General features: G+C 37.7%; 4 protein-coding genes across 7 annotated transcripts; 2 read left to right on the top strand and 2 right to left on the bottom strand.

Moving 5' to 3' along the window:
* Window positions 1-1752: 1752 nt before the first annotated feature.
* LOC133709816 (UDP-N-acetylglucosamine transporter UGNT1-like) lies at window positions 1753-6285 on the bottom strand. 2 transcript variants are annotated; one of them, XM_062135713.1, is made up of 10 exons: window positions 6024-6285; window positions 5033-5109; window positions 4398-4556; window positions 4163-4296; window positions 3868-3998; window positions 3724-3768; window positions 3514-3611; window positions 3020-3127; window positions 2360-2416; window positions 1753-2257 (listed from the first exon to the last, which is right to left on the bottom strand). In XM_062135713.1, the coding sequence occupies exons 1-10, from the start codon at window positions 6124-6126 to the stop codon at window positions 2183-2185; spliced, it is 987 nt and encodes a 328-aa protein (XP_061991697.1). In that variant the 5' UTR covers window positions 6127-6285; the 3' UTR covers window positions 1753-2182. The 2 variants fall into 2 exon arrangements, with proteins under 2 accessions (XP_061991697.1, XP_061991705.1); XM_062135721.1 differs by lacking the exon at window positions 6024-6285 and adding an exon at window positions 5301-5409.
* Window positions 6286-7341: 1056 nt separating this feature from the next.
* Window positions 7342-11093, top strand: LOC133726943 (zinc finger BED domain-containing protein DAYSLEEPER-like). Its single transcript, XM_062154582.1, has 2 exons — window positions 7342-7723; window positions 8727-11093. The coding sequence occupies exons 1-2, from the start codon at window positions 7721-7723 to the stop codon at window positions 10938-10940; spliced, it is 2217 nt and encodes a 738-aa protein (XP_062010566.1). The 5' UTR covers window positions 7342-7720; the 3' UTR covers window positions 10941-11093.
* Window positions 11094-12728: 1635 nt separating this feature from the next.
* Window positions 12729-14109, bottom strand: LOC133727544 (jacalin-related lectin 3-like). Of its 3 annotated transcripts, none has more exons than XM_062155139.1 (4): window positions 13993-14109; window positions 13623-13891; window positions 13232-13525; window positions 12729-13076 (listed from the first exon to the last, which is right to left on the bottom strand). In XM_062155139.1, exons 2-4 carry the CDS (start codon window positions 13662-13664, stop codon window positions 12864-12866), a joined length of 549 nt encoding a protein of 182 aa, XP_062011123.1. In that variant the 5' UTR covers window positions 13665-13891; window positions 13993-14109; the 3' UTR covers window positions 12729-12863. The 3 variants fall into 3 exon arrangements, with proteins under 3 accessions (XP_062011123.1, XP_062011124.1, XP_062011125.1); XM_062155140.1 differs by having other exon boundaries at window positions 14005-14097; XM_062155141.1 differs by having other exon boundaries at window positions 12729-13060; window positions 13623-14100.
* Window positions 14110-16322: 2213 nt separating this feature from the next.
* On the top strand, window positions 16323-17210 carry LOC133726888 (zinc finger BED domain-containing protein DAYSLEEPER-like). Its single transcript, XM_062154522.1, has one exon. It carries the CDS (start codon window positions 16323-16325, stop codon window positions 17208-17210), a length of 888 nt encoding a protein of 295 aa, XP_062010506.1.
* Window positions 17211-24192: the final 6982 nt, after the last annotated feature.

Raw genomic sequence — 24192 nt, 5'->3', positions numbered from 1 at the left:
ACTAAGTTAAGAGGAGTATTCTGTGATTTCCGTCAAGTAGCTGTAACCCAAATCACTGTTTGTAATGCCCAAAACTAATTAAGCTGGTACTGTGTTAAGAATATTGTACAGGTAGCTAGAAGTGAAACTAAAAGATGAGTCAAACTAGCTGTGTATAAAGAGATCGAATCGAAGTCTTGGGAACATGAGTGCAGAATGTCAGCGAAGGTATTTGTCTAGAAACAAAAGGGAAACAGGATCAAGTAGAATTAGATAAATAGAAAGAATTACAACTCAAACCGGAGACACCGGCGCCAAAGAAGCCCTGCCTTGGGGCCTTTGCTGCATTAGCTATAGGAGACACTTTCCTTGGTTTTCCCTACCATTTGCTACTTGCTAGCTCTTGCTTTCTCATTCCTTTCCTTTCCATACTAATTAATAATTAGTTTTCTTTTTTATTTTAAGGCCTTCTACTCAGTCTAAGTCTTCCTTCTTCTCTTTGAAGATTTTGGGGAACTGCAAAAGAAAAGAAGGAAAAGACTCGGTCTCACACACTCGCTCATTATTTAGGGCGATAAGTTCGCGTGCCACTACCCAAACAGATTCCCCCACGCCTTAAACCCACACCATTCCATGAACTTCCCGTCTTTCTTTTCTTCCCGCACCAGATCCTAGGAGAGGTCAAAACCTACCCAGCTCTCTTTATTTCGGGTGAAAAGTTTATATGGGGGCGAATATCTTATATGACACATTCGATTCACTAATTTTATCATTTTCTTACATGACACATTTGATCCACTAATTTTATCATTTTTATTTAAAAATTCCCCAGTCGTATCAAACCTACATCTACAGTCACTAACTACTATAATATACTAAAATGTAATAAATAGATCGGACGTCATGTGGTACTTATAAGAAGTTTTGAATGGTTCCGCTAATTTCGGTTCTCTTCCCCCTTTATGTTCTCACTTATTCGGATAATGCATAGACGAATTACGTAGTGAAAATGAAGACTAGACAATTCCAAAGATCAGAATATATTTCTGGTCTAATGATCCTTTTGAGACTGACTGCTAGTCAAGTCTAGTCTAGCTAATTGATTAAAAAGGGTAGACAAAGAGACACTCATAAGTGAGATTTCTTTCAGGCTAAGCAGGGGCCATGTTGTTGTGTACGTGTTTGTTGCTTGCTTGCTCCCCCTTTTTATTATAATCACCATTCAGCTCAGCAGAGCAAACATACTTTCCTTAACAGTAGTCTTTGCTCTCATCAAACAGAATATTTGAGCCAAACCCACACCACTTTTCTCTTCTCTGTTTGCTTCTTTTTAATTTCTTGCCTCCCACACGCTACCACCTTTTTCCCTTTCTTTTTTGCTTTAGTTAATCTAGTTGTGTCAAATATCCCCAGAGCTAGAATCACCAATTATGCATGGTTAGTCTACCACATAGAGTTGGTGAGAAGGTGCAACGTCTCTATCTTACAGTCTCATAGTCTCATATAGTCATAGAGTTGGCATGAAAAGTGAGCATGAAAATGCAGTGAACTTAAAAAGCCAAGCTTTTGCAATGCATGATGAGATTGATGGGTGTTTATATAGTCAGTTCTCAGCTTTGTGGAGGCAAGAAAGACCTACCTGAGTACCGAAAGCTCATTCATTTATTTATAACATAACACCGGCCTTCGTACAATGCAGAAGCTTCTAAAAGTGCATTTGCACCAGTTATTCAAACTTCAAAGAAAGTTAAAAATGAAAACTTGACCCAGATAAATGATGATAAAGTGAGTACTGATCGAAATTTTTTCGGTACCAAGAATGTCATTACATTCATTCAACACCGGAATCTTCAGACTCTTAGCTTCCAGCTAGCCCAAAATAGATAATAGTACTACTATGAGTACTATCATCCCAAAAAAAGCTTTTCTAGCTTTTTTTGGGCTGCTTGATTTAGATTTCAATTTCATTTAAGATCGTTCTCCTGAAATTATTGAAGCAAGGGAAGAGAGTTCATAGTACTCAATAATATTGTAAACTTAAAGGAAAGGTACCAAATGAGTTGACCTAGTTATCTGAAGTTGGCAAAGATGAACTGTCAAGTATCTGATATTACAAATCAAAATTTGACAGCGGATGCCGCAAGTCATTCCCAGTCACTGGAGCACTTACCTCCTCGATGAAGGAAGAACCTTACGCAGCCACTTATTTCCCTCTGAGTTTACAGTAAGCATACAAACAGGACCCGAGAAAACCCAGAGATTGGCCAGCAACATTGTACTATAAGGAAAGCAGGGCAGTAGTTCACATGGAAAAATAGATTGTCAGTTATGAGCTTTCTATGAATTACAGATTTACAGCTAAATAGGAGTTTATGCTTACCAAATCAAATGGAAGTCCGCCAAATAGCAACCAGCCAAGTCCAATAGTCAGAAGATCCTAAAATATGATATAAACAGGTAAGCAGTGACTTAAGAGAAAATGGTACAGAAAACTGTATCAACTAGTACAGTTCAAGAAACTGGACATTTGCTTTAAACCTCCCCTTCCCTCTCTGCCAGTTCAAGATAAATCACTAAGTGCTGAAATGAAGTCCAGCACTTCTAGCACTTAACAAACTAATCCATTAACCATATGAACATATTTCATAATGGTCTGTGATTTAAACACCAATTAATAGTTCTCATCATCGGTTCCTCTAGCCCCTATATTCTCATACTTTTTGGTAGTTTGACGGATCAATGCAAAAACTGTCAGGGCCGTGTGCATGGCTCACCCAGACTGTACCATTTGGGCAATCACCACTATGCACTTATAGATCAAGAGCAGTAACAAGAACATCCCTGCTTGAATACATGTGATGCCAAATAGATACTAACTTTGACAAAGTAAATAGCTTCATGAACTTTCAGCATGAAAAACAGTTACAGTATGTCACCAGACTCAAGGAAACACCATTATTATAGGAATGTAATAATATAACCAAGCTGCAAAATATCTGTATCCTCATCCTAACTAAGGTCCGAAATGAATGTTACACACCTTCATATTACCACAAATTGTCTGTGTGAGAGCTGAATTGAGGGTTGTATTCCAAAACACGCAATAATTTATTGAAAAAGCCATAACACAGGAAAGAAGCATCACGGCCTGCAAAATTTAGAATGTAGCAATTCAACTCACAAACGTCAAAAGATTGGTGATGGTAATGACCAGATACCCATAAGGCTCTGTTTAGAGAAAGGACTCCAAGCATTTTAAGTTATATATTCACAGGCACAAGTACGCTAATACATGGTTTCGCTTCTTAATCCCCAAACAGGAGGCATAAATAGGCATGTTGACAGTCCAAAGAAAACATCTATGAGTTTCATTAGGGATTGAACATCAACATTGAACTCAGAAGAGTACAGGCAATATAGAATCCCAAAGAAAACTATGGGAGATAAAGCGGGAGAGAGATAATTGAGTTCTGAATAGTCCTCAAACAACGCAACCAACTCAGAATGATAATTCTTCTAGTTAAAAGGAAGCACCTGAAAACCAGGGGAGAATATATGTGGGAAGTTCATCATCCCTGTTAGATCACCTCGGATTGATGTCCAAAACAGCAAGACTGGTCCACATATTATTCCTATAATACACAAAATAGATTTCCAAATACATTCAGATACGGCCTAATGTACATGCTCTAAGAAAAACGAACCAAAGCTCAACAGATAGATCTGTGTAGATTCTTATCTAACCATTGCACCACATTAAGCCAAACGTACTAAGACCACTTGATTTACCTGCAAGATTGAACATGTTTTACACTATACTCACAATAACTGAGAATAGCTCAGAATGGATAAATGGGGAAAGAGACAACAAAACAACGAAAGCACTACCAATATGAGCTATAGAAGCAAGATATATTGCTGTAGAGATGTTTGCAACAAAGACAACAGCATAGCCATAGGCATCAAATGACAGATCCCGAGCTCCAGCAATAAATGCACCCAGTATAACTATCCCCACACTGATGAAGTCCTTGGATGCATTGCATATACAAATGTGTTAGCCATGCATTGACCTATTCAAGAAACTATACCCTAACTCACATCAATCAATTTTTAACTACGGACAGCAATAACCAGTTAATCATTCACACAATCACTAATGAAAGGAAGATGTACTGTGTACCTGCCCAAAACACGATATGAATGTTTCTGCCCCGTCAAAATATACTCAACGACCATTGTAAAAGCTATAGTGGTTCGTCTAAGGGTGGTGTACATGGGAACATTTATACCACGGACTGATTCCATTGTAACCAACTTCCATCAAAAGTAGTTATCAATATGCAAATTATATGGGATCAAAATTATGTATAGCCAAAAAATGTGAAAGGTAATTTCACAGTGTATACTATACCTACCATGTAAAGCAAATAAGACATCGCGAGAGGAAGAGTGTGTACCAACGTCTTCAATGGTACAAGGTTAACTGGATTGTTCGTAGTGCTATGTGGCTCGACTGTGAAAGAAATAATCTTCCAGTATTTCATTGCATACAGCAATGCACATGACGATACCATCTAAAACCAACATTCAGAAACCACCTTACGCTAAATACTATTCAAATAAAGTAAAAATTATCATACGCAATGTTTCTTGAAAAAAAAAAAAAAATCAACTTCTAGGTAAATGCATCTGGTATCAGAAGATGTAATGATGATCAAGGATATTTAGACTATGAATTCATGCCCTTTCAAGAGTATAAACTGTTTAACAAGGATGCAATTTCCCACAAGCACACTCAATTATAAAAAAAGAACACGAATGCAAAATCTAAATCAACAGTGCTTTAAAGAAGGGTGTGGAGAAGCAGTAAACGGCTACAGCAACAATCCTCGCTTAAATCAGACATTGGCTTGAAATCATAGAAAATATCATTTCTAGCGAGTACAGAGTGATTGCAGTTAAATTTTGCTAAAACAGAGCTTTCTAGTCTACAAATCAAGGAGACTAGACTTCCCCTTATAAATAAACTTGGCAAATGTGCTACAGCTACCTGAAAAAGAGTGATGACATTCGCAGATTGGAAATTGTATGAAGAAAGGGCTGCTTTGTTGAACATTATCAAGAGAACTGCATAATAAAGGAGCAAGCATAACCATACATGTTACAAAGCTTCGAATAATTAGAGACCATTACACAGAAAAGTAGATAGGATAAACTAGTGACAAACTGAGATCACATAGCACTGAGAAAGCAATGCTAAAAACCCCATAAAAGAAAAACAAGTATAAGATCGTAAATCAGCAAAATTCAATGCCAACCTGCAACGGGAAAATATAACACATTTTGATTGTTCAAAATTCATATCACCCTTAAAGCCTTGCCATCACAAGTGATGCGGATTGTATCGATTTGCACTGGAGTAGCTGGCAAGGCTTTAAGGGTGATATGAATTTTGTGCCCTAAACCCTAAAGTCTCCTCCATCATTTGTGCCCTCGATCACATCAATTCATCCACTATAAAATCTTTTTATCTTCCCAGACCCCTGTCCCCACTAATCCACCACGTTATCTCTTCAAGGATCCACAAGTTAACCATCATATCACATCTCTGTGTGTATAAATCATATTACACATTATGTCCTAATCTTTTCTCATTCACTCCCATAGTTTTATAATTTGGTCCACAAAATAACAATCTTTAACTCAAATAAGCATACATTACATATAAATTATAATACAATACTCAAACTTGATTCGAATTATACTACAATACGTTACAATACTCGAATTCTGAAGTTTGAGTATGGGAATTACATAAATACATCACCTCCTTGAAGTAATTGTAACGTTAATGATCACATAAATACTCAAACTTCAGAATTTTCGAAACTATTTCCTCTGCCAAAAACAAAAACCAAAGCAGATAACTGACATAGTAGCATACTTAACACATAAAAAAAAAAACACACAGACCAAAGATTAACGTTAATTATTGAACAACAAAAGTATTCACATGTAATTGGAGAAAGAATGAGAGAAACCTGCGGAGGCCATATACGAAATGGCAGCATAAGCTCCTTTCTTGGTCATTGCCGGACGTTTCTGGTTCAAGACTGGTAATTTCTGGTTCTTCTCTGTCTCCATTGTGTGCCCAAAAACGAGAAGCTTGGAAGTTTGGCGATCATAAAGATGTTTTGAGGCTTTTTAAAACAGTGGGGTGATGGCAGTGAAAGCCAGAAAGGGGAGGGAATATTTGAGGAAATTAATGATGCTTCTCCTCTTTATAGAGAGATTTCTGGCTAAAAAAATAAGTAGGCAAATAAGGGCCTCTATGACCAAAAGAATTCATTAATTATAATATTAATGGCCCTAAAGAAAATACTTACATGTGAATCAATATGATGGTTACATGTGTACATGTATGATCATGGCTTTTTGCCCTTTTGGTATGAAGCTACTTAAAGAAATTTATCTATTGATAACAGTCCTATCATGGGGTAGTCAAATATTTTTAATTTATACTTTTCATAGGAGTTATCTTAATTTCATAACCAAACCACAATGACCGGTCATAAAAAAAACAAAAAACACAATGACCGTTCATTGTTTACAAAAAATTCTCAATGCATTTGAAGTCAGCTCTAAAATTGACGATGAACATGAATGAAGACTGCCCGAAAGTAAAACAAATGTCACGTAAGCAATGGAAGACTAGAGCGACAATTATTACTTGCTTACTTGAAATAACAAAGACAAGCTCCTCAGGGAATTGAGATAAAACTACGACTTTCTTATGTTCTTATTACCTTTTTGTCTCACAAATATACAATTAATTTTTGGGTTATTATCACAAATGGTACCTGAACTATACCTCAATCTTATCGATGGTACCTGAACTTCAATTTTGATCACAACCAGTACCCGAACTTTTCGATTTCATTTTAAATGGTACCTAGAGCCACCTCTGGTCACTATTCCGACTAAAAACGGCATGGGAGGCAATCATAATGATGATTTCAAGGGTTGCAATCATATATAGTGATGATTTTTTGGTAATAGACTTGTCTTGAACTTGTTTCTTTTTTTTTAGATTTGGCTTTTATGGCCAGAATAGTGACCGAAGGTGGCCTCAGGTACCATTTAAAATGAAATCGAAAAGTTCGGGTACTGGTTGTGATCAAAATTGAAGTTCAGGTACCATCGATAAAATAGAAGATAAGTTCAGATGCTATTTGTGATAATGACCTTACTTGCTAATGGTACCTTTTTTATATATTAGCAAGTAAGGATATGTACCTTTTTTTTTTTTTTTTTTTTTTGATTTATTTAACATAATCCTCATCCCTCTAGAAGTCCCAATAACCCAATTCATTACTTCTCTCCACCTTAAATAAGTAATCATACCCTCAAAATATTTAGGACCCTATTTATTAATTATCATTAATGGAATCACTAAATTTTATTATATTCTTCAATACTATCCTTATTATTCCTTGGGCTACACGGACTCACAAACCAAAATCTAGTCGAACCCATAAAAAGGGCAGAGTTTGGGCTCGTTGCGCCTCACGGTCCACACAACCTTTACCCAGCCCAAATCTCTCTCTTCCTCTCTCTCTCTCTCTCTCTCTCTCCCCCCGCAAAACCCTAGCTTTCGCTCGCCGTCGCCGGAATCTCGAAGCTTCAAGCCGCCGCGTCACCAATCTCGCTCTCGCCGCAACCTCCCTCCAAATCCTCCATGGTAAAATTCCGAAACCCTAGCTCCAATTCTTTGATCCTCGCTTTCAATTTCGTCTCTGTGGTTTGCGATAGCCGCTAGGGTTTGCGAGAGTTCAAATACCTTTTGCGATTGTCGTAAAGCTCTTTGCTTTCGTTCGCGTCTGGCTGCGGACGACGACGATTGGACCTGTTTAGCGTTTTGTGTGTGAGAGTTTGGGGGTTTTAGGGTTTTTGAGAATTGGGGGTATATGGTTTTTGCTTGGCTTTGTTTTTTATATGGAGGCGAACTGGGTTTTCTTTTGTTTTCTGAATTGGTTTTTTAGCCCATTGTTTAGGTCAAAGCTTCAAACTTTAAAGCTATAGACTCTGTCTTCTTCATATTCTGGTCTTTTAGCCCTTTTTAGAGTTTTTTATGTTTTTGGGCCCATTCTGGTTGGTCTCTTAAAAAAAAAAAAATTACACAAAGGAAAAGGAACACTATGGGCTTGGCCTTTGGGACTAAACAAGATGATGAAACTGCAAGCAGAGACTTGATTGCTTTACACAAAAGTGATGTATCTGGTTTCTGATTCAGAATATATATGCATGTTTGTTTAGAATACATTACGCATTTGAGTTCTGGTCTCTAATCTCTACTATGCACAGAAAGTGTTTGTTACTGGGTCTTGGCTAAAGTATAACACACATCTATCTGCTTTGACATATTGCATTTGCAAAATTAAGTTGAAACAATCATGGCTGTGTTTTATTTCACAGTACTATTTGTCTGCTACATTCTTCTGATAGTCTGATGTTCTTGAGTTGGTTAATTACTTAATTTCGCTTATTCCTTTCGAGTTTGGATTCTTTTCTCGCTATATATGTTCATTCATTCTGTTTTTTTTTTCTTTCCCTTTTAGTTCTGTGTTTCAATTATGATGAGACTCTTTTCTCACTATATACGTTCACTTATTATGCTTTTTTTTGTCTATTTTCATTCTGTTTTGGGTTCATGCTAATGTTTATTCCTATTTGCCAAAATGCAGGATTTTATACCTGAAGACAACATGATCACGCCGGATGCAAACAATATTGAGCTCACTGCCTATGGAAACAATCATGAGGGGTCAAATCCAGAAACAGAGCAGCCTAATAATGGCTTTTGGGATCATATCACCCTGGAAACTGAAGAGCCAATGATGGCTCCTATTCAGCACAACCCTGATGAAGAACAGAAGATGGCAATATCTGGTCATGAAGAAAAGATCCTTATCCAAACCCAAACTCACTATGATGATCCCAAGACACCTTTCCCGGAATATGAAAACAATGAGGCAATCTCCTATCCAAACAATGAGGCAGTCTCGTATCCAAACAGTGGGGCAGACTCCTATCCAAACAATGAGGAGACAAATCATGAAACACAGCCTAGCAAGCGGAGGAAAAGGAAGTCCATGGTGTGGGAGCATTTCACCATAGAAACTGTGAGTGCTGGATGTAGGAGGGCATACTGCAACCAATGCAAGCGAAGCTATGCATATAGTAAAGGCTCAAAAGTCTCAGGCACCAGTCACCTCAGGCGCCACGTTGAGAAGGGGTCCTGCGCTGCACTTCTCCGTAGCCAGGACAACAACCAATCTGACCCATCATCCTCAAAGGGTGCTTCTAATTCACAAAAACGTCGTCACAAACGAGCTTCTAGCACACCACAATTTGTGTTTGATCAAGACCACTGCCGCAATGACATTGCGAGAATGATCATCATGCATGACTACCCACTGCAGATGGTTGAACATCCTGGTTTTGTGTCTTTTGTACAGAATCTTCAGCCTGAGTTCAACTTCAACATGATGACCTTTGATACTGTCCAAGGAGATTGCATTGCAACTTATCAGATGGAAAAGCAAAGCCTTAGAAAGTTTATTCAGGGCATAGCTGCACGTGTCTGCCTTTCTTTGGACGTGTGGACTTCCTCTCAAGGGGTGGGGTATATGTTTGTTACCGGGCACTTCATTGATGCTGACTGGAAGCTGCATAGGCGGCTGCTCAATGTTGTGATGGAACCATATCCTGACTCGGATACTGCAGTTAGTCATGCTGTTAAGGTTTGCCTTCATAATTGGAGTCTGGAGAGTAAATTAATTTCCATCACTTATCATGATCAGCCACTAATCATGAGTGAAGCTGCTTTTGAAAATTTAAAGCTTCATCTTCCCTTCAATGGTCAACTTTTGGCTGGCAATTGCCTCGCACACACTCTGAGCAGCATTGCAAAAGAAGTACTGGAGAATGCCCATGATATAGTTAAGAAAATCCGGGACAGCATCAAGTACGTGACGACTTCAGAGCCCCATGATGAAAAGTTTCTTGTGCTTAAGAAACAGCTTCAAGTCCCAAGTGAAAGGAACATATTTCTTGATGACCAAACTCAGTGGAATACCACATATCAAATGTTGGTGGCCGCTTCTGAGTTGAAGCAAGTTTTTTCTTGCTTTGATACGTATGATGCCGAATTCAACAAACAAGCCCCATCAATGGAAGATTGGAAGCAAGTTGAGACTCTCTGTGCACATTTGAAGCCAATTTATGATACAGCATACATCCTAGCTACTACAACTAACCCAACTGCAAATATCTTCTTCCATGAAGTGTCGAGGATTCAGGGAGATCTGTCTGGTGGTATCACCAATGAGGATCCCTTTATTAGTAACCTTGCTCGAACAATGCTAGAAAAAATTAATAGGTACTGGAAGAATTGTAGCCTGACTTTAGCTACAGCAGTGGTCATGGATCCGAGGTACAAGATGAGGTATATTGAGTTCAGTTTCACCAGAATTTATAGCGAAGAAGAAGCTCCAACATGTATCAAGATGGTTGATGATCGAATCCACGAGCTCTTTCAGGAATACTTTACAATGCCTTCGCCTCTGGCACCAAACTATGCAGAAGAATTTGATGCGTACATCATGAAGAATTTGAAGACAGAGCTGGATCAGTATTTGGCGGAGCCTCTGTTGCCTCGAGTCCACGAGTTTGATGTGCTAGGCTGGTGGAAATTAAACCAGATGGTGTACCCAACTCTTTCAAAGATGGCTCGTGACATTTTATCAATTCCGGTATCTACAGTTCCTTGTGACTCAGTATTTGATACCAATGCAAAAGAGATGGATCAGTACAGGAGTTCCTTGCAAGCAGAAACCGTGGAAGCTCTTATATGTACCAAGGATTGGATGCAGTATGGATCACCCTTAGGTTTCTAAGTAGTTTTATTCATAGACATGATACATTTAGTAAAATTCTTTGAAATTTTTAATTTTTTTGAGGGATAGTTTACTAGCTTTGGATTATATGCAGTTTCTGAAATGTGCATATGGTTTTGATGGCTGAAATATAGAATTGTGATTCGATTCCAATGCTTTCATCGTCCCATGATCAGTTTATATATGTGACATTTGATTAGGCCATGCTTTGCTCCAAGTGTGAGATGTGAGAAAGTGCATTATGCTTTGTTTCACAAGAGATAGTAGTGTATTGGTTAAGTACTCGCTTTGACTTGATACCTTCACAAGAGATTTTATACTGTATGCAGTAAACTGATAGTAAATGCATGCATGTATTGGTTAAGTACTGGCAAAGATTATTAGAAAAAGAGACGACTGTAAGTATCATAGATCGCTGAAATGTATTATATCATGTGTTCTAGCCGGCCTCAAATTCCATTTGTATTTCTTCATTGCCAACACGTTAGTGAACTTAAAACATTCTTTGGACTCTTAAAAACTTTGCAAGAATATTGGATCTCAAAATCCAGTTCTTCATGTACATTGTACAACACATATTTAATATGTTAAATGTACATTGTACAACACATATTTAATATGTTAAGTAAAAATACAGGTACTTTCAAGTCTTTACTGTGTTTTAAATAGAGCATCGACTATGTCTATAGACATACTCACATACCAATATCAGCAAGAAAACTTATAGCACCAAAATAGACCAAAGAAGAAAAATGAAAAAAACAGCAACTGACAAGGTCTCACACTAGCTCTCACCATCTAGATCCCATAACCACAAATGTAGATCTAATGCTCATTCCACAGAAGTGATCAGTTCAGTCTCAGCTTCACGCTTGCCCCCTGAGATTGGAGAAAATGCCCGTCTTATATCCGTTAGTGCATAAATGATCATGGGTGGCTTCCACTCCCCCCTTCTCCTCATTCTCATGTACATGTGCATTGAAAACGCTTATGAAAAATAGAAGTGGAGGATCTGATTTGTAAAAAAGGATGCCGATTTCACTCGCCTTTATTTATTTGTTAGTTAATGAGTCCATTTCCAAAATGAGCTCCCCAAATTCACAATTGTAAACTACGATAAGTGCGTTGAATTTGATTTGCCAATTTTCTTTTGATTCCATGAAATTGTACTTGATATCATCTGTTTCCAGTTTCCGATACCCATCAATTGGTTTGTTCATGTAGTCTATATTCCCGAGACAGTCAGATCTACACCTTCGTTTTTGTGGGAAGAAACAGAGCTCTTTTTGTCTGCCTCCAGCTCCTCAACTTCTAATTAATTATGAGAGTGATTATGATTTTTCCCAGTATCCCAATGAATAGTTTGTCAGAAGTTGATCTGGTTAACGAGAACTTAGTTTGGAAATCTAGAATTATGTGTGACAGAGAATCCTTACTACACAGGGAAGATGGAAATCCCAGACCAATAGCAGAAATGAAAGAGATAAAGGGTAGCTAGCGTTCTGTTTCAAGCAATAAAATTGAGAAGGGAGTGCATAATCAGAAAATAAAAAAGGAGGGTGTATCCCCCACTCCCCTTTTATAATTACCGTCATGCAAAAACTAGTTTTTAGCTCTATTATAAATTAAATTTTAATTGCTATTAATTATCTTCAACCTCCACAACACTAGTCACAGTAATGACACCCGCTGAGGGACTTGAGGCTCGACTATTAAGTCATCACATATATACTACACCAGTCCCGATCCCCTGGTCAGCTGCTGACCAGGGGAACGCTGCTGTATACTACAAATATATAAATCTCTCTCTCACACACACATATATGCACGAAGGGAGGGTCTCTCTAGCTAGAAGACATAACTGAGATCTTTATCTAACCCCTTACCTTATTTGATCCACGACTCTTGATTGATTCAGATTAATTATTTGTGCGCTATGTCTGCTTTTTCGATATAATAGTTCGTATATTTATACTTGTCGCCCAAATAGAAAGCTCCGTTGCGGTCTCCCTCATTTCTGCTAACTCGAATATTTGAAACTGCGTAATGTTTCTGGTTTTGAGGTCTATCATCTTTATTGAGCTTTGTTTGAGAAGGATATCCAGGTTGATGTGGAGGCTCTGATGGATAAAGCATCTGTATACGTTCACCGTATATATGAAATACTATAATTAGTACGTATTAGAACATTTGATTCTTGTCCAAAAAAGGAAAAAAAAAACAGAGAATGAATTAAGAACATTTTGATTCAGACCAACAAAACAAAAATGATTAAAACATTTTGATATTACCAGTGCTGTTGAAGTTGCATATTCACTTTGTTGATCAATAGGCTTTAGGTATGCTCCTATGTCAAAATTGGTACTCCACCACCTGTGTGATCTGCCATGAAAACCAACAATCTTACTTCCAGGCACATGAATTGAGAAATAGCTTCTCCGATTGCGATTTGGAGTCGATCCAAAGGGTCCGTAAGTTTTTCTGTTAGTGTTAAAAGTAAGTGAGGATAGCCAGGACCCCGACAAGTTTGCTTCATAATTTCCATCAACTGAAGTCAAAAATTCGTCTGGATAATTGAACCTAATCTGCGTGGATAAGTAATTAGATTAGAGCAGTCAATTAAACGAGTGTTTAAGAATCGGTAAACTAACGAATATACAAGTGTGTGGATAAAGTATATACGCATTCCCTTCTCATGTCGCCGTCGGTTGCGAGCCCTGCCATATTAAGACATCCAAAATGATATTTGTACCATGCTTGTCTCCCCAAACTGAGATTCCGTCGTCTTCATATTCAAACCGGACGTTTTGAATATGTCCCCTTTCACCTTTCAAATGGACCATCTCCAAACCTTTCACTGCTGAGTGTACTCCATCATCAAAGGGTATTACTCGCTTATTTTCTCCAAACGGCCCGACTGAAACAACGGTTTTCTTGGATTCCTCAAGACTCTGTCGTAGTTAACATGCATATTTCCACTCTGAATAATAATTAAATTACACGGCCAGATTGATAAATAGCATATACAAAATCATGAATCAAAATGAGTTACCATTAACTGTACGTTGGAGTTAAATTAATAGCGACCAACGGAGAACAGAGGGCAACTAAGATCGAGCTGCTGTACGTACGTACATGAATGAACTTGAATATAAATAGTATATAATCAGAGGAAGGGGAATTGATCGAAGCTAAGATACTGATGAATATATATGCATGAGCTAGCTTCTAATTAACCGTAGTGCGCGTGGAATTGAAGCTAAATAATATATTTGGAGCAAATGGAACCAGTTCCAAGGGATCCAGACCAAAAGAGAAGTATATATATATATATATATATATATATTATCCATATCCCCTTATTGTTATTCTCCATCCAAAATAGTACATGCATGTTTCTTTATCTTTAGACTTTAGAAGCTAAAATCATCTTTCAACTTCAACGTACATCATCTTGAACTTTTGAACTTGCTACTTAATTATAGAATGGCTCAAGTCACCATGAGTCCATGATTCACACATATGAAGCAAACGATGAAGAAAAAATCTCAGAGTGTACTAACAGATCCACATATATCAAAGTTTAAGCAAGATAGAATAGTGTTTGTTACATATATATTGAAGAATTGCATAGAACAACAAAAATTAGTTATAGCACCTCTAGATGAGCAGCTATTTATACCTGATAAAATACCAGTACAATTATGCCATGTGGCAACACTACTTAACAGAAAATAACAGCCGGAGATGAGGCCAGTTAATGACTATTGCTGACTTTCAGTACTGCTTCGATATGAAGGATCATGAATAATCATCTACTTAATTGGTGGAGAGCCTAAAGACGTTTTGAATTTGCCGTGATCAACTTTTACTACTGCCTCATGTATGCACTTGACAAATTAATAGAAAATAATGATCACTTATTAAGTTTAAGAAATACACAACATAGGAAATGAGGGTATATATACTGAAAAACCAATAATTAATTACATTCCACACCAAGGATCCGTGTAACATTATTCTCAGCAGAACCACGTACAACTTTGCAATTCTTCCTCCCCGAAATTAAGGTGATACTTCGGCTTGCAGATGCAGCGGCGAAGCTAGCTAAGTTGAGGTTGTGCTCCCAGGATTGGGCCAATAGGCCTCCAACCTCTTTGCTCTCTATCTTGAGAAACGATGGCCTACCTGGTCCTCCGCCCTCAAGTTGTTGACCCAGGCCTCTGAGGCGCTGCTGTTTCTTTTCTCTTCTTAGTTGCTATAGTTGGTTGTTGCAATTTCTTTCTTGTTGTTTTCTCAGTTAGTTGCTCCTCAGTGTACTAGTCTTGCCTTTTGGCGTAATGAAGTTATTTCCAGATCAAAAAAAAAAAAAAAGGTGATACTTCGGCTCTTTTTCAGCCTAGAAAACCCCAAAGTGTTTGTGTTTCCTCCATCTGTGGCTTCTTATCAAGCATGGCAAACAAGTAAGTCTCTATGGCTCATTTGCTCTAGCTACCAGGCCTCTTCTGTTGTCCCCTCTCACATGCTGAATCAAATTCGAGTAATAAGTCTGAGCATTGTCATCCAACATCGCGTCAAACAGGTTTAGGTATATCCCAATTCCCAAGTGTGGAAGTTTACCAAACTTAATAAAGTTAAATCATAGATTATCAACGTCGATTCGACATGATGTGATCGATGAACTCGAGCGACAAGGATATAAGTGGATATAACCATATAGACTTTAATCGACACGATATGTGTTGAATACTTTTTAACAATTTTCATATCAATAATAGTTTTGTCAAAAAAGCACCGATGAAATTCCAGGAACTCATTTAAAGATTAGGTAGGCCGTAGGTTGCATGAGTGGTTGGCCCAACATTAGTAAATGGGTTATAATAATAAAATAAATTAAAATTTATTCTAGCCCAGATATGGTAATGAATCAACTCAATCAAGTCCATCTTATGGCACGTTTACTTACTTGGAATGGAAAATAATCATGAATCGGAGACAAGTTTCCGAATAAAGGAATCGGTATTGATTCCGGAGGAATGATTCCTAAACTCATCTCCTCCCTTCGTAATCGAATTCCTGAGTATTCAGGAATTGATTCCTGATAAATAGGTGAGACCTACACCAATTCTCATTCCTTCATGTGTTAGTAAACACAGGAATTCTTTTACCTGGAATCATTCCGATTCCTTCATGTGTTAGTAAACACAGGGGTATTTTTACTCCGTAATCATTCCATTACATTCCATTCCATTCCAAGTAAGTAAACGTGCCTTTAAGTTCTTAACCCAGTGGCAATCGGGAGAGGATCTGCTGTCCCCGTTTTCCATGTGCCAATTCTGTCACAAAACCTTATAATTTGACATCTGTCCACTCATGTAACCGATGACTAAGCTGTTTATTTTCCATATAACACCTGTTATGCATATCATGAGTGAAGGTGCTTTTGAAAGTTTAAATCTTCATCTTCCCTTCAATGGTCAACTACTCAACTATATATTGGCTGGCAATTGCCTCGCGCACATTCTGAGCAGCATTGCAAAAGAAGTACTACTGGAGAATGCCCATGATATAGTTAAGAAAATCCGGGACAGCATCAAGTACGTGACAACTTCAGTGCCCCATGAGGAAAAGTTTCTTGTGCTTAAGAAACAGCTTCAAGTCCCAAGTGAAATAAGGAACATATTTCTTGATGACCAAACTCAGTGGAATACCACATATCAAATGTTAGTGGCCGCTTCTGAGTTGAAGCAAGTTTTTTCTTGCTTGGATACGTATGATTCCGAATTCAACAAACAAGCCCCCTCAATGGAAGATTGGAAGCAAGTTGAGACTCTCTGTGCACATTTGAAGCCAATTTTTGATACAGCATACATCCTAGCTACTACAACTAATCCAACTGCAAATATCTTCTTCCATGAAGTGTCGAGGATTCAGGGAGATATGTCTGGTGGTATCACCAATGAGGATCCCTTTGTTAGTAACCTTGCTCGAACAATGCTAGAAAAAATGAATAGGTACTGGAAGAATTGTAGCCTGACTTTAGCTACAGCAGTGGTCATGGATCCGAGGTACAAGATGAGGTATATTGAGTTCAGTTTCACCAGAATTTATAGCGAAGAAGAAGCTCCAACATGCATGTATCAATTCAGATGGTTGATGATCGAATCCACGAGCTCTATCGATCAGGAATACTTTACAATGCCTTCGCCTCTGGCACCAAACTATGCAGAAGAATTTGATGCGTACATCATGAAGAATTTGATGACATAGCTGGATGATCAGTATTTGGCGGAGCCTCTGATGCCTCGAGTCCACGAGTTTGATGTGCTAGGCTAGTGGAAATTAAACCAGATGATGTACCCAACTCTTTCAAAGATGGCTCGTGACATTTTAGTTATCAATTCCAGTATCTACAGTTCCTTGTGACTCGGTTTTTGATACCAATGCAAAAGAGATGGATCGGTACAGGAGTTCATTGCAAGCAGAAACCGTGGAAGCTCTGATATGGACCGAGGATTGGATGCAGTATGGATCACCTTTAGGTTTCTAAGTAGTTCTATGCTTAGGCATGATACATCAATATTTAGTAAAATTCTTTGAAATTTTTAATCTTTTTTTTTTAGGGATAGTTTACTAGTTTTGGATTTATATGCAGTTTCTGATATGTGCATATGGTTTTGGTGGCTGAAATATAGAATTGTGATTTAATTCCAATGCTTTATATATGTGACAATTAATTAGGCCATGCTTTGCTCCTCACGCTTTGTTGATGTGAGAACTGAGAAGAGCGCATCATGTTTCGTTTGACAGGAGATGATAGTGTGAAAACTCCAACCCAATGAACCATGAATATGCTTACTTATCTGCTAATATTCTCACGGAAGAAACTTGGATGAAGACTTGCTGCTTCTACGCTGAGAAACGGCCTTGCGGGACCCCATTGTTTCCGAAAAGAATCACAAGAAATATATTTTTGAACACATAATTTTGACACGACTTATCAGATCGATCATGCTAACACGTTATTAATTATAATCAAATAGACACAAGAACTTTCAAACGGCAAACGTGTTTTAAATCATCAGGCTTGCAACTCTAACACATGTTTACATCTTCAATTTATAAAAATAAAATAAATTAAATTAAACCCGAAAATAATTCCTACAATACTTTTCACGTGTCGATATTTGAGTAGAACAATAAACCAGTTTGCTACATGAAGGTCAGTTAGCCATGTTCAATTGTTCATCCCCCCCCCCCCCCCCCTTTTTTTTTGGTGCATTAGGGGCCAATGGCCCAGAAAAAAAAGCAAAAAGATCCTAGCTCAGACTGCTAGAAAACATTCTAGGGTGAGCTACAGCAGCAATGTCATCAAGTAAGGTATTGGAAACCATAGCAGGAGGTCTTCGGAGGAGACAAAATCCAGGAGAGTTAGAGACACTGGCCTTGGCAAGAAAATCAGCTGCCATATTTCTTTCTCTATGAACATGTTGGACTTGAGAGTAGTTGAAATACTGCAAAAACTGTTTGCAATTGATCAAGATGGTTCCCAAAGGGTGATAATCAATGTCATCTTGCTTGAGAAGGTTCACCAAAACAGCAGAATCAGACTCAATTTCCAAATGAGTGATTGACAAGTCCAAGGCAAGCTTCATCCCATAAAACAAGCCCCAGGCTTCAGCTTGCAAAACTTCTCCAAACCCAATATTGCACATAAAGCCACTAATCCAATAGCCAGAGGAGTCTCTAATGAGACCACAAGCACCAATGCTTCCATTTCCTGATTTTGAACCATCAACATTAAGTTTGAAATGACCAACCATAGGTTTGTTCCAAGATAGCAAATCCACTTGAACACTTCTAGAGAGAATAGGCTTTTGGCTTGCTTTAAACCATTCATACGCATATCCAAGGATCACATCAGGAAAGTTAAAGGGAACACAAAAACTTGGTTCAAAAATTCCCTTGCAGCGCCATTTCCAAATGAACCAACAGCAGAAAATAAAAAATAAATTCCACTGAATATCATGATAGTTAATATTTTTCTGGAGCAAATTTGCAAAAATCCAACTCCTCAAGTCCAAAATAAAGGTAGCTTGCATAGGTAAAGGAATATTGAAATCTTGCCAAACCTGCTTAGCTTTTTTGCAGTCTCTTAGGAGATGAGTTAGAGTCTCCACTTGGCCACTACAGTAAGGACATGATGGGTCAGCAGCAAGGTGCCTTCGGTGCCTCTGTTCATTTGTTAAGATTCTTCCCTGCAAAATAAGCCAAAGGAAAGTTCGAAGTTTTGGGGGTATATTGAGTTTCCAGATGGCTTTCCACATAGGATTAGTATTGGTGTGGTCCTCACAGATGATCTCGTACGCAGATTTGACTGAGAAAGTTCCTGAAGGTGTACCTCTCCAAATTAGCTTGTCTGGGGAGTTGAATTGTGATATGGGGATACTGGTAATTTTCCCTATGATATCATCATGGAGACAAGTTGCCAATAAATTTCTATTCCACTCATTATTATGCCAAAAGTCACTAACAACCGCATTGTTGTTCATGTGAGTAGGAATATTGGCAATATGACTGAGAATACCACATTGAGACCAATGGTCATGCCAAAACTTGGCAGAGGCACCATTACCAACTCTCCAATAGAGACCCTTTCGCAGTAACTCAGCACCATAAACAATTCCAGACCAAGTACTAGAGCAGTTTTTCGGTTTTTGATAGTTCTATTGCAGAATAGACTCACTGCCAAGATATTTAGCTCTCAGAATCCTGATACGCTCAAAGCAAGCGCATAATTTAACCCTGAAAACATCGTTAGTAGTATAAGCAAATAGGGATCGTTCTATTCCGGGGATTGAGGGTACACCTGTCATTGTCAAAAACAAATAAAGAATTAAAATAATAAAGTAAAAAGTATTATGTACAAAAATAAAATAAAGAATAAAAATATATACAAGTTAATATAAAAAGGGGGGTTTTGAGATTATAGAATTGGAATTAAAATTAAATGAAATAAAGAAAGTGTAAAAACACATATACAAGGGTGGAACACAAGAAACAAAGATCAAAACTACAATCATATGAATGAAATCCAATTACAATTCCTATAGTTGATTATCTATGTCATGAGAAATAAGTTGACCATGTGAAACATTCGAAGCAAATGATTTCCCATATTTTACTTTCCTTGAATATTTAATCTAAGTGAAAGCACCTAAATTAAACCTATTGAACATGCAATCATAGTCTAGAAAACTAGCTAATCAAGAACACATTCAATGCATGAAGAACAAAGAAAGGATGTCAACCAAAGTGCACAACCTAGTATGAAAAAGTCCATCTATTTGCAATCCTCCTTAATTGATTTCGACTTTTGTCCAAAGCCTTTACTACTTAAATCTAGCACCAATTACATGCATATATCCTAAGTTGGCCATCAAAGAACACATACATATAAAAGTTTTCCATAATCCAAAATCAATTAAGCAATCTCACATAAGCAACATAAAAATCAACATAAAGAAATCACAATTTTTATTCAAACATAGAAATTGGGCTTAAACTTTGCCCTTAATGTTATTGTTAACTAGAAACAAATTCCTACGAAATTAAATAAGGAAAAAGAATGAATTACACCGTGAGTTGGAGATGGAGATGGAGTGCTTGAAACGTTGAAATCTTGAATCTTGGAAGCAAGCCTTCAAGGTGGACGATGGAGGATATGATATTCCCGGCTCCTTCTTCTTCTTCTTCTTCTTACTTGAAAACGCAGAATTTTGCAACTAGAGAATGGAGAGAAAAATGGAATGGAAATGGAGAGACAAAGAAGATGAAATGGATGAAGGAATCTCTTCTTTAGAGTGAGAGGAGAAGGTGTTTATATAGGGAAGAAAAAGAAGAGTGAAATGATAAATGGAAGAAAAATAATGAAAGTGGTTTGTAAAATATGGAAAAGATGGAGTAATGATGAAATGAAAGCAAGGCATGAATGTGCAGAAGTATGGAAGTGATGATGATCTATTGGAGCAGAAAAATATATCCAAGGAAAAAGAGAAAAGCATCTAGCTTTCTTCATGTGGGTAGGAAACATGAACATGTGATGTTGAGCTGTTTTTAGATCAGTTTCTGCCCCTTTATTCCTTCAATTATTTCTCCAACAAGCATTCCCAATTTCACTATGACCTCTTCATAAAAAATGTTCCATTATGAGTGTAGATCACCCTGGTAAAATTTCAGATTTTTATTCCATGTGGTTGGGCCGAAAATGCTGCTGGACCTCTTACAGGTCCAGTTTTCCAGTTTTGCTTCTGTAGAAAATTGGGCTGATTGTTTGAAGGCCTTCCACTCAACAAAAGTTCTTGCACTCTTCATAAGAAATGATCATTGGGCTGTCTAGAATGGATCTGGAAAGTTTCAGCTCATTTGAAGTTCATTTGGTCCGGCGGCCGCTCCTTCTTCCTTGCTTGGCTTGGTTTCTCCTAGCCGGAGTAGGAAAATGTGTAAAATTGACATTTTAGTACATTTCCATTTTTCTCCACCATTTATAGGTAAGTGTGGACCTAATGCTCATTTCACCATCATTTACTCCAATGTACCTAAGAAAATAGAAATTGAGTTAAAAATCGATTCGTTAAGGAATTAACTAAGCAAAATGTGAGGAATTAACTATTAAAATACCACATTAAAATGCTCCTATCAAATCCTGCACCAAAGACCATTATCACCTTGGGTTAATCTCCAACTTAGCTTAGCTAGCATAGCTTTATTCATTTCGGCAGCCTTCTTAATGCCTAATCCACCACTAGATTTTGGCCTACACACAATATCCCAGTTGGTAAGATGAATTTTCCTGCTTTGATCAGTGTCACCCCAAAGAAAGTCACGATTTAATTTATCCAACTTATTCCATAAATTCTTGCCAACAATCTTCGTTTTCTTCTGAAGATATTACCAAAGACATCCCTGTTCATAGGCCTCATCATATGGCCCTTGGGCCTTAAGCCCGCCCGGCCCGTAGGGCCGGCCCGACCCTTTTTTATTTAGGGTAGGGTATGGGTCACACAAATAAAGCCCGGCCCTACCCTACGGCCCGACCCGATTGAGCCCGTAAGGGCTAGGCCCGGCCCTAACCCGGCTCTAAAATTGATATTTTATTTTTGTTATTTTCTATTACATGTGTTATATGTATAAAACTATGGAAGTGTAGAAAATTATTTCAATCTGCCATATTAGGAAATGAGTCTTTTAAATTGAGCCATATTTTGAGAAGAAAAAAATAATTTTTTTTAAAGAATTAATCGTTAATTCGGCAAAAACGCCGCCGTTTTAATATAATCTTATGGGTATTTTAATATTTACCAATAATTACTGATAACTAATTAACTGTAATAATTACAAAGCTATTATTTCAAATTGGACAATATATTCATGTAATACCAATTTTGAAATAAATCAAGTAATCAACATAACTAAAAATAATCAATTGGTCGAGTTGAAACCATTTTACCAATGTAATGTTAACTTCTTAATGAGCAAAATGGGGGACGAAATGGAATTTTTTAAAATGCACCGCTGGATGTTATTTGCATATGAATATATGTTAGTGGTAGAAATTTCAGCAATTTCCGCCTTCGTTTGGACCTCGATCTACCCGGTCAACTCAATACCCTAAATAGAACATAAAACAAATATGCTCTTAACCGGTCCTTGGCAATTCACTTTTTTCGATCTTTCAGCTCCCACACTCTCATGGGTAGGGGGTCTACTTATGGATTTCAAAATTCCGCAACGTTTGTCCTCGCATGGTGCCGCTCCCCTTAGGGAAGTTTGCTTGTGCAAAGCGTTGACCGCTCCGTTAGGTGCCTTATTCACGACGGATCGGCCTAATTTGCACAATACCTATCACTATTGTATAAACATATAAGAATTTTCCGATTGATCGATTTTTCATTTCAAAATTTTTGGATCGCACATAATCCTTATATGCCTATTAATGTAGTATAACTAGTTTATTAGGCTTGTTACCCTCCATGAGAAAAATGGGGGACGAAATGGAATTTTTTTAAATGAACCGCTGGATGTTGTTTTCATATGAATATATGTTAGTGGTAGAAATTTCAACAATTTCCACATTCGGTTGGACCTCGATCTACCCGGTCAACTCAATACCCTAAATAGAACATAAAACAAATATGCTCTTAACCGGTCCTTGGCAATTCACTTTTTTCGATCTTTCAGATCCCACACTCTCATGGGTAGGGGGGTCTACTTATGGATGTCAAAATTCCGCAACGTTTGTCCGCGCATGGTGCCGCTCCCCTTAGGGAAGTTTGCTTGTGCAAAGCGTTGACCGCTCCGTTAGGTGCCTTATTCACGGCGGATCGGCCTAATTTCTTTACACAATACCTATCACTATTGTATAAACATATAAGAATTTTCCGATTGATCGATTTTTCATTTCAAAATTTTTGGATCGCACATAATCCTTATATGTCTTGTAATGTAGTATAACTAGTTTATTAGGCTTGTTACCCTCCATGACCAAAATGGGGGACGAAATGGAATTTTTTAAATGCACCGCTGGATGTTGCTTGCATATGAATATATGTTAGTGGTAGAAATTTCAACAATTTCCGCATTCGGTTGGACCTCGATCTACCCGGTCAACTCAATACCCTAAATAGAACATAAAACAAATATGCTCTTAACCGGTCCTTGGCAATTCACTTTTTTCGATCTTTCAGCTCCCACACTCTCATGAGTAGGGGGTCTACTTACGGATGTCAAAATTCCGCAACGTTTGTCCGCGCATGGTGCCGCTCCCCTTAGGGAAGTTTGCTTGTGCAAAGCGTTGACCGCTACGTTGGGCGCCTTATTCATGGCAGATCGGCCTAATTTTTTTTACACAATACATATCAATTTTTTTTACACAATACATATCAATATGAGAATTTTCAGATTGGTCGATTTCCATTTCAAAATTTTTGGATCGCACATAATCCTTATATGCCTATTAATGTAGTATAACTCGTTTATTAGGCTTGTTATCCTCTATGAGCAAAATGGGGGACGAAATGGAATTTTTTAAAATGCACCGTTGGATGTCGTCCGTATATGAATATATGGTAGTGGTAAAAATTTCAGTGACTTCCACCTTCGGTGTGTGTATTAAATATGTTCAATAAAAAACAATGAGTCTTTTATTACCAATATATACCATTAAGCCATATTTTGAGAAGAAAAAAATAAT

Source organism: Rosa rugosa, chromosome 1 (genome assembly GCF_958449725.1).
Source record: "Rosa rugosa chromosome 1, drRosRugo1.1, whole genome shotgun sequence".
Lineage (NCBI taxonomy): Eukaryota > Viridiplantae > Streptophyta > Magnoliopsida > Rosales > Rosaceae > Rosa > Rosa rugosa.
The sequence above is the reverse complement of the archived record's forward strand: the minus strand, read 5'-3'. Positions and strand labels throughout refer to the sequence as shown.

What these genes read in the sequence shown, in the direction of transcription:
- LOC133726888 (XM_062154522.1), top strand. Translation starts at nt 16,323, where the DNA reads ATGACTAAGCTGTTTATTTTCCATATAACACCTGTTATGCATATCATG.
- LOC133727544 (XM_062155139.1), bottom strand. Translation starts at nt 13,664, where the DNA reads ATGGCAGGGCTCGCAACCGACGGCGACATGAGAAGGGAATGC. An exon ending in GCGACATGAGAAGGGAATGC is followed by an intron (nt 13,526 to 13,622) that starts GTATATACTTTA and finishes TTATCCACGCAG; the next exon opens with ATTAGGTTCAATTATCCAGA. An exon ending in ATGCAACTTCAACAGCACTG is followed by an intron (nt 13,077 to 13,231) that starts GTAATATCAAAA and finishes GAACGTATACAG; the next exon opens with ATGCTTTATCCATCAGAGCC.
- LOC133709816 (XM_062135713.1), bottom strand. Translation starts at nt 6,126, where the DNA reads ATGGAGACAGAGAAGAACCAGAAATTACCAGTCTTGAACCAGAAACGT. An exon ending in TTCGTATATGGCCTCCGCAG is followed by an intron (nt 5,110 to 6,023) that starts GTTTCTCTCATT and finishes TTTATTATGCAG; the next exon opens with TTCTCTTGATAATGTTCAAC. An exon ending in TGCTTCTATAGCTCATATTG is followed by an intron (nt 3,769 to 3,867) that starts GTAGTGCTTTCG and finishes TCAATCTTGCAG; the next exon opens with GTAAATCAAGTGGTCTTAGT.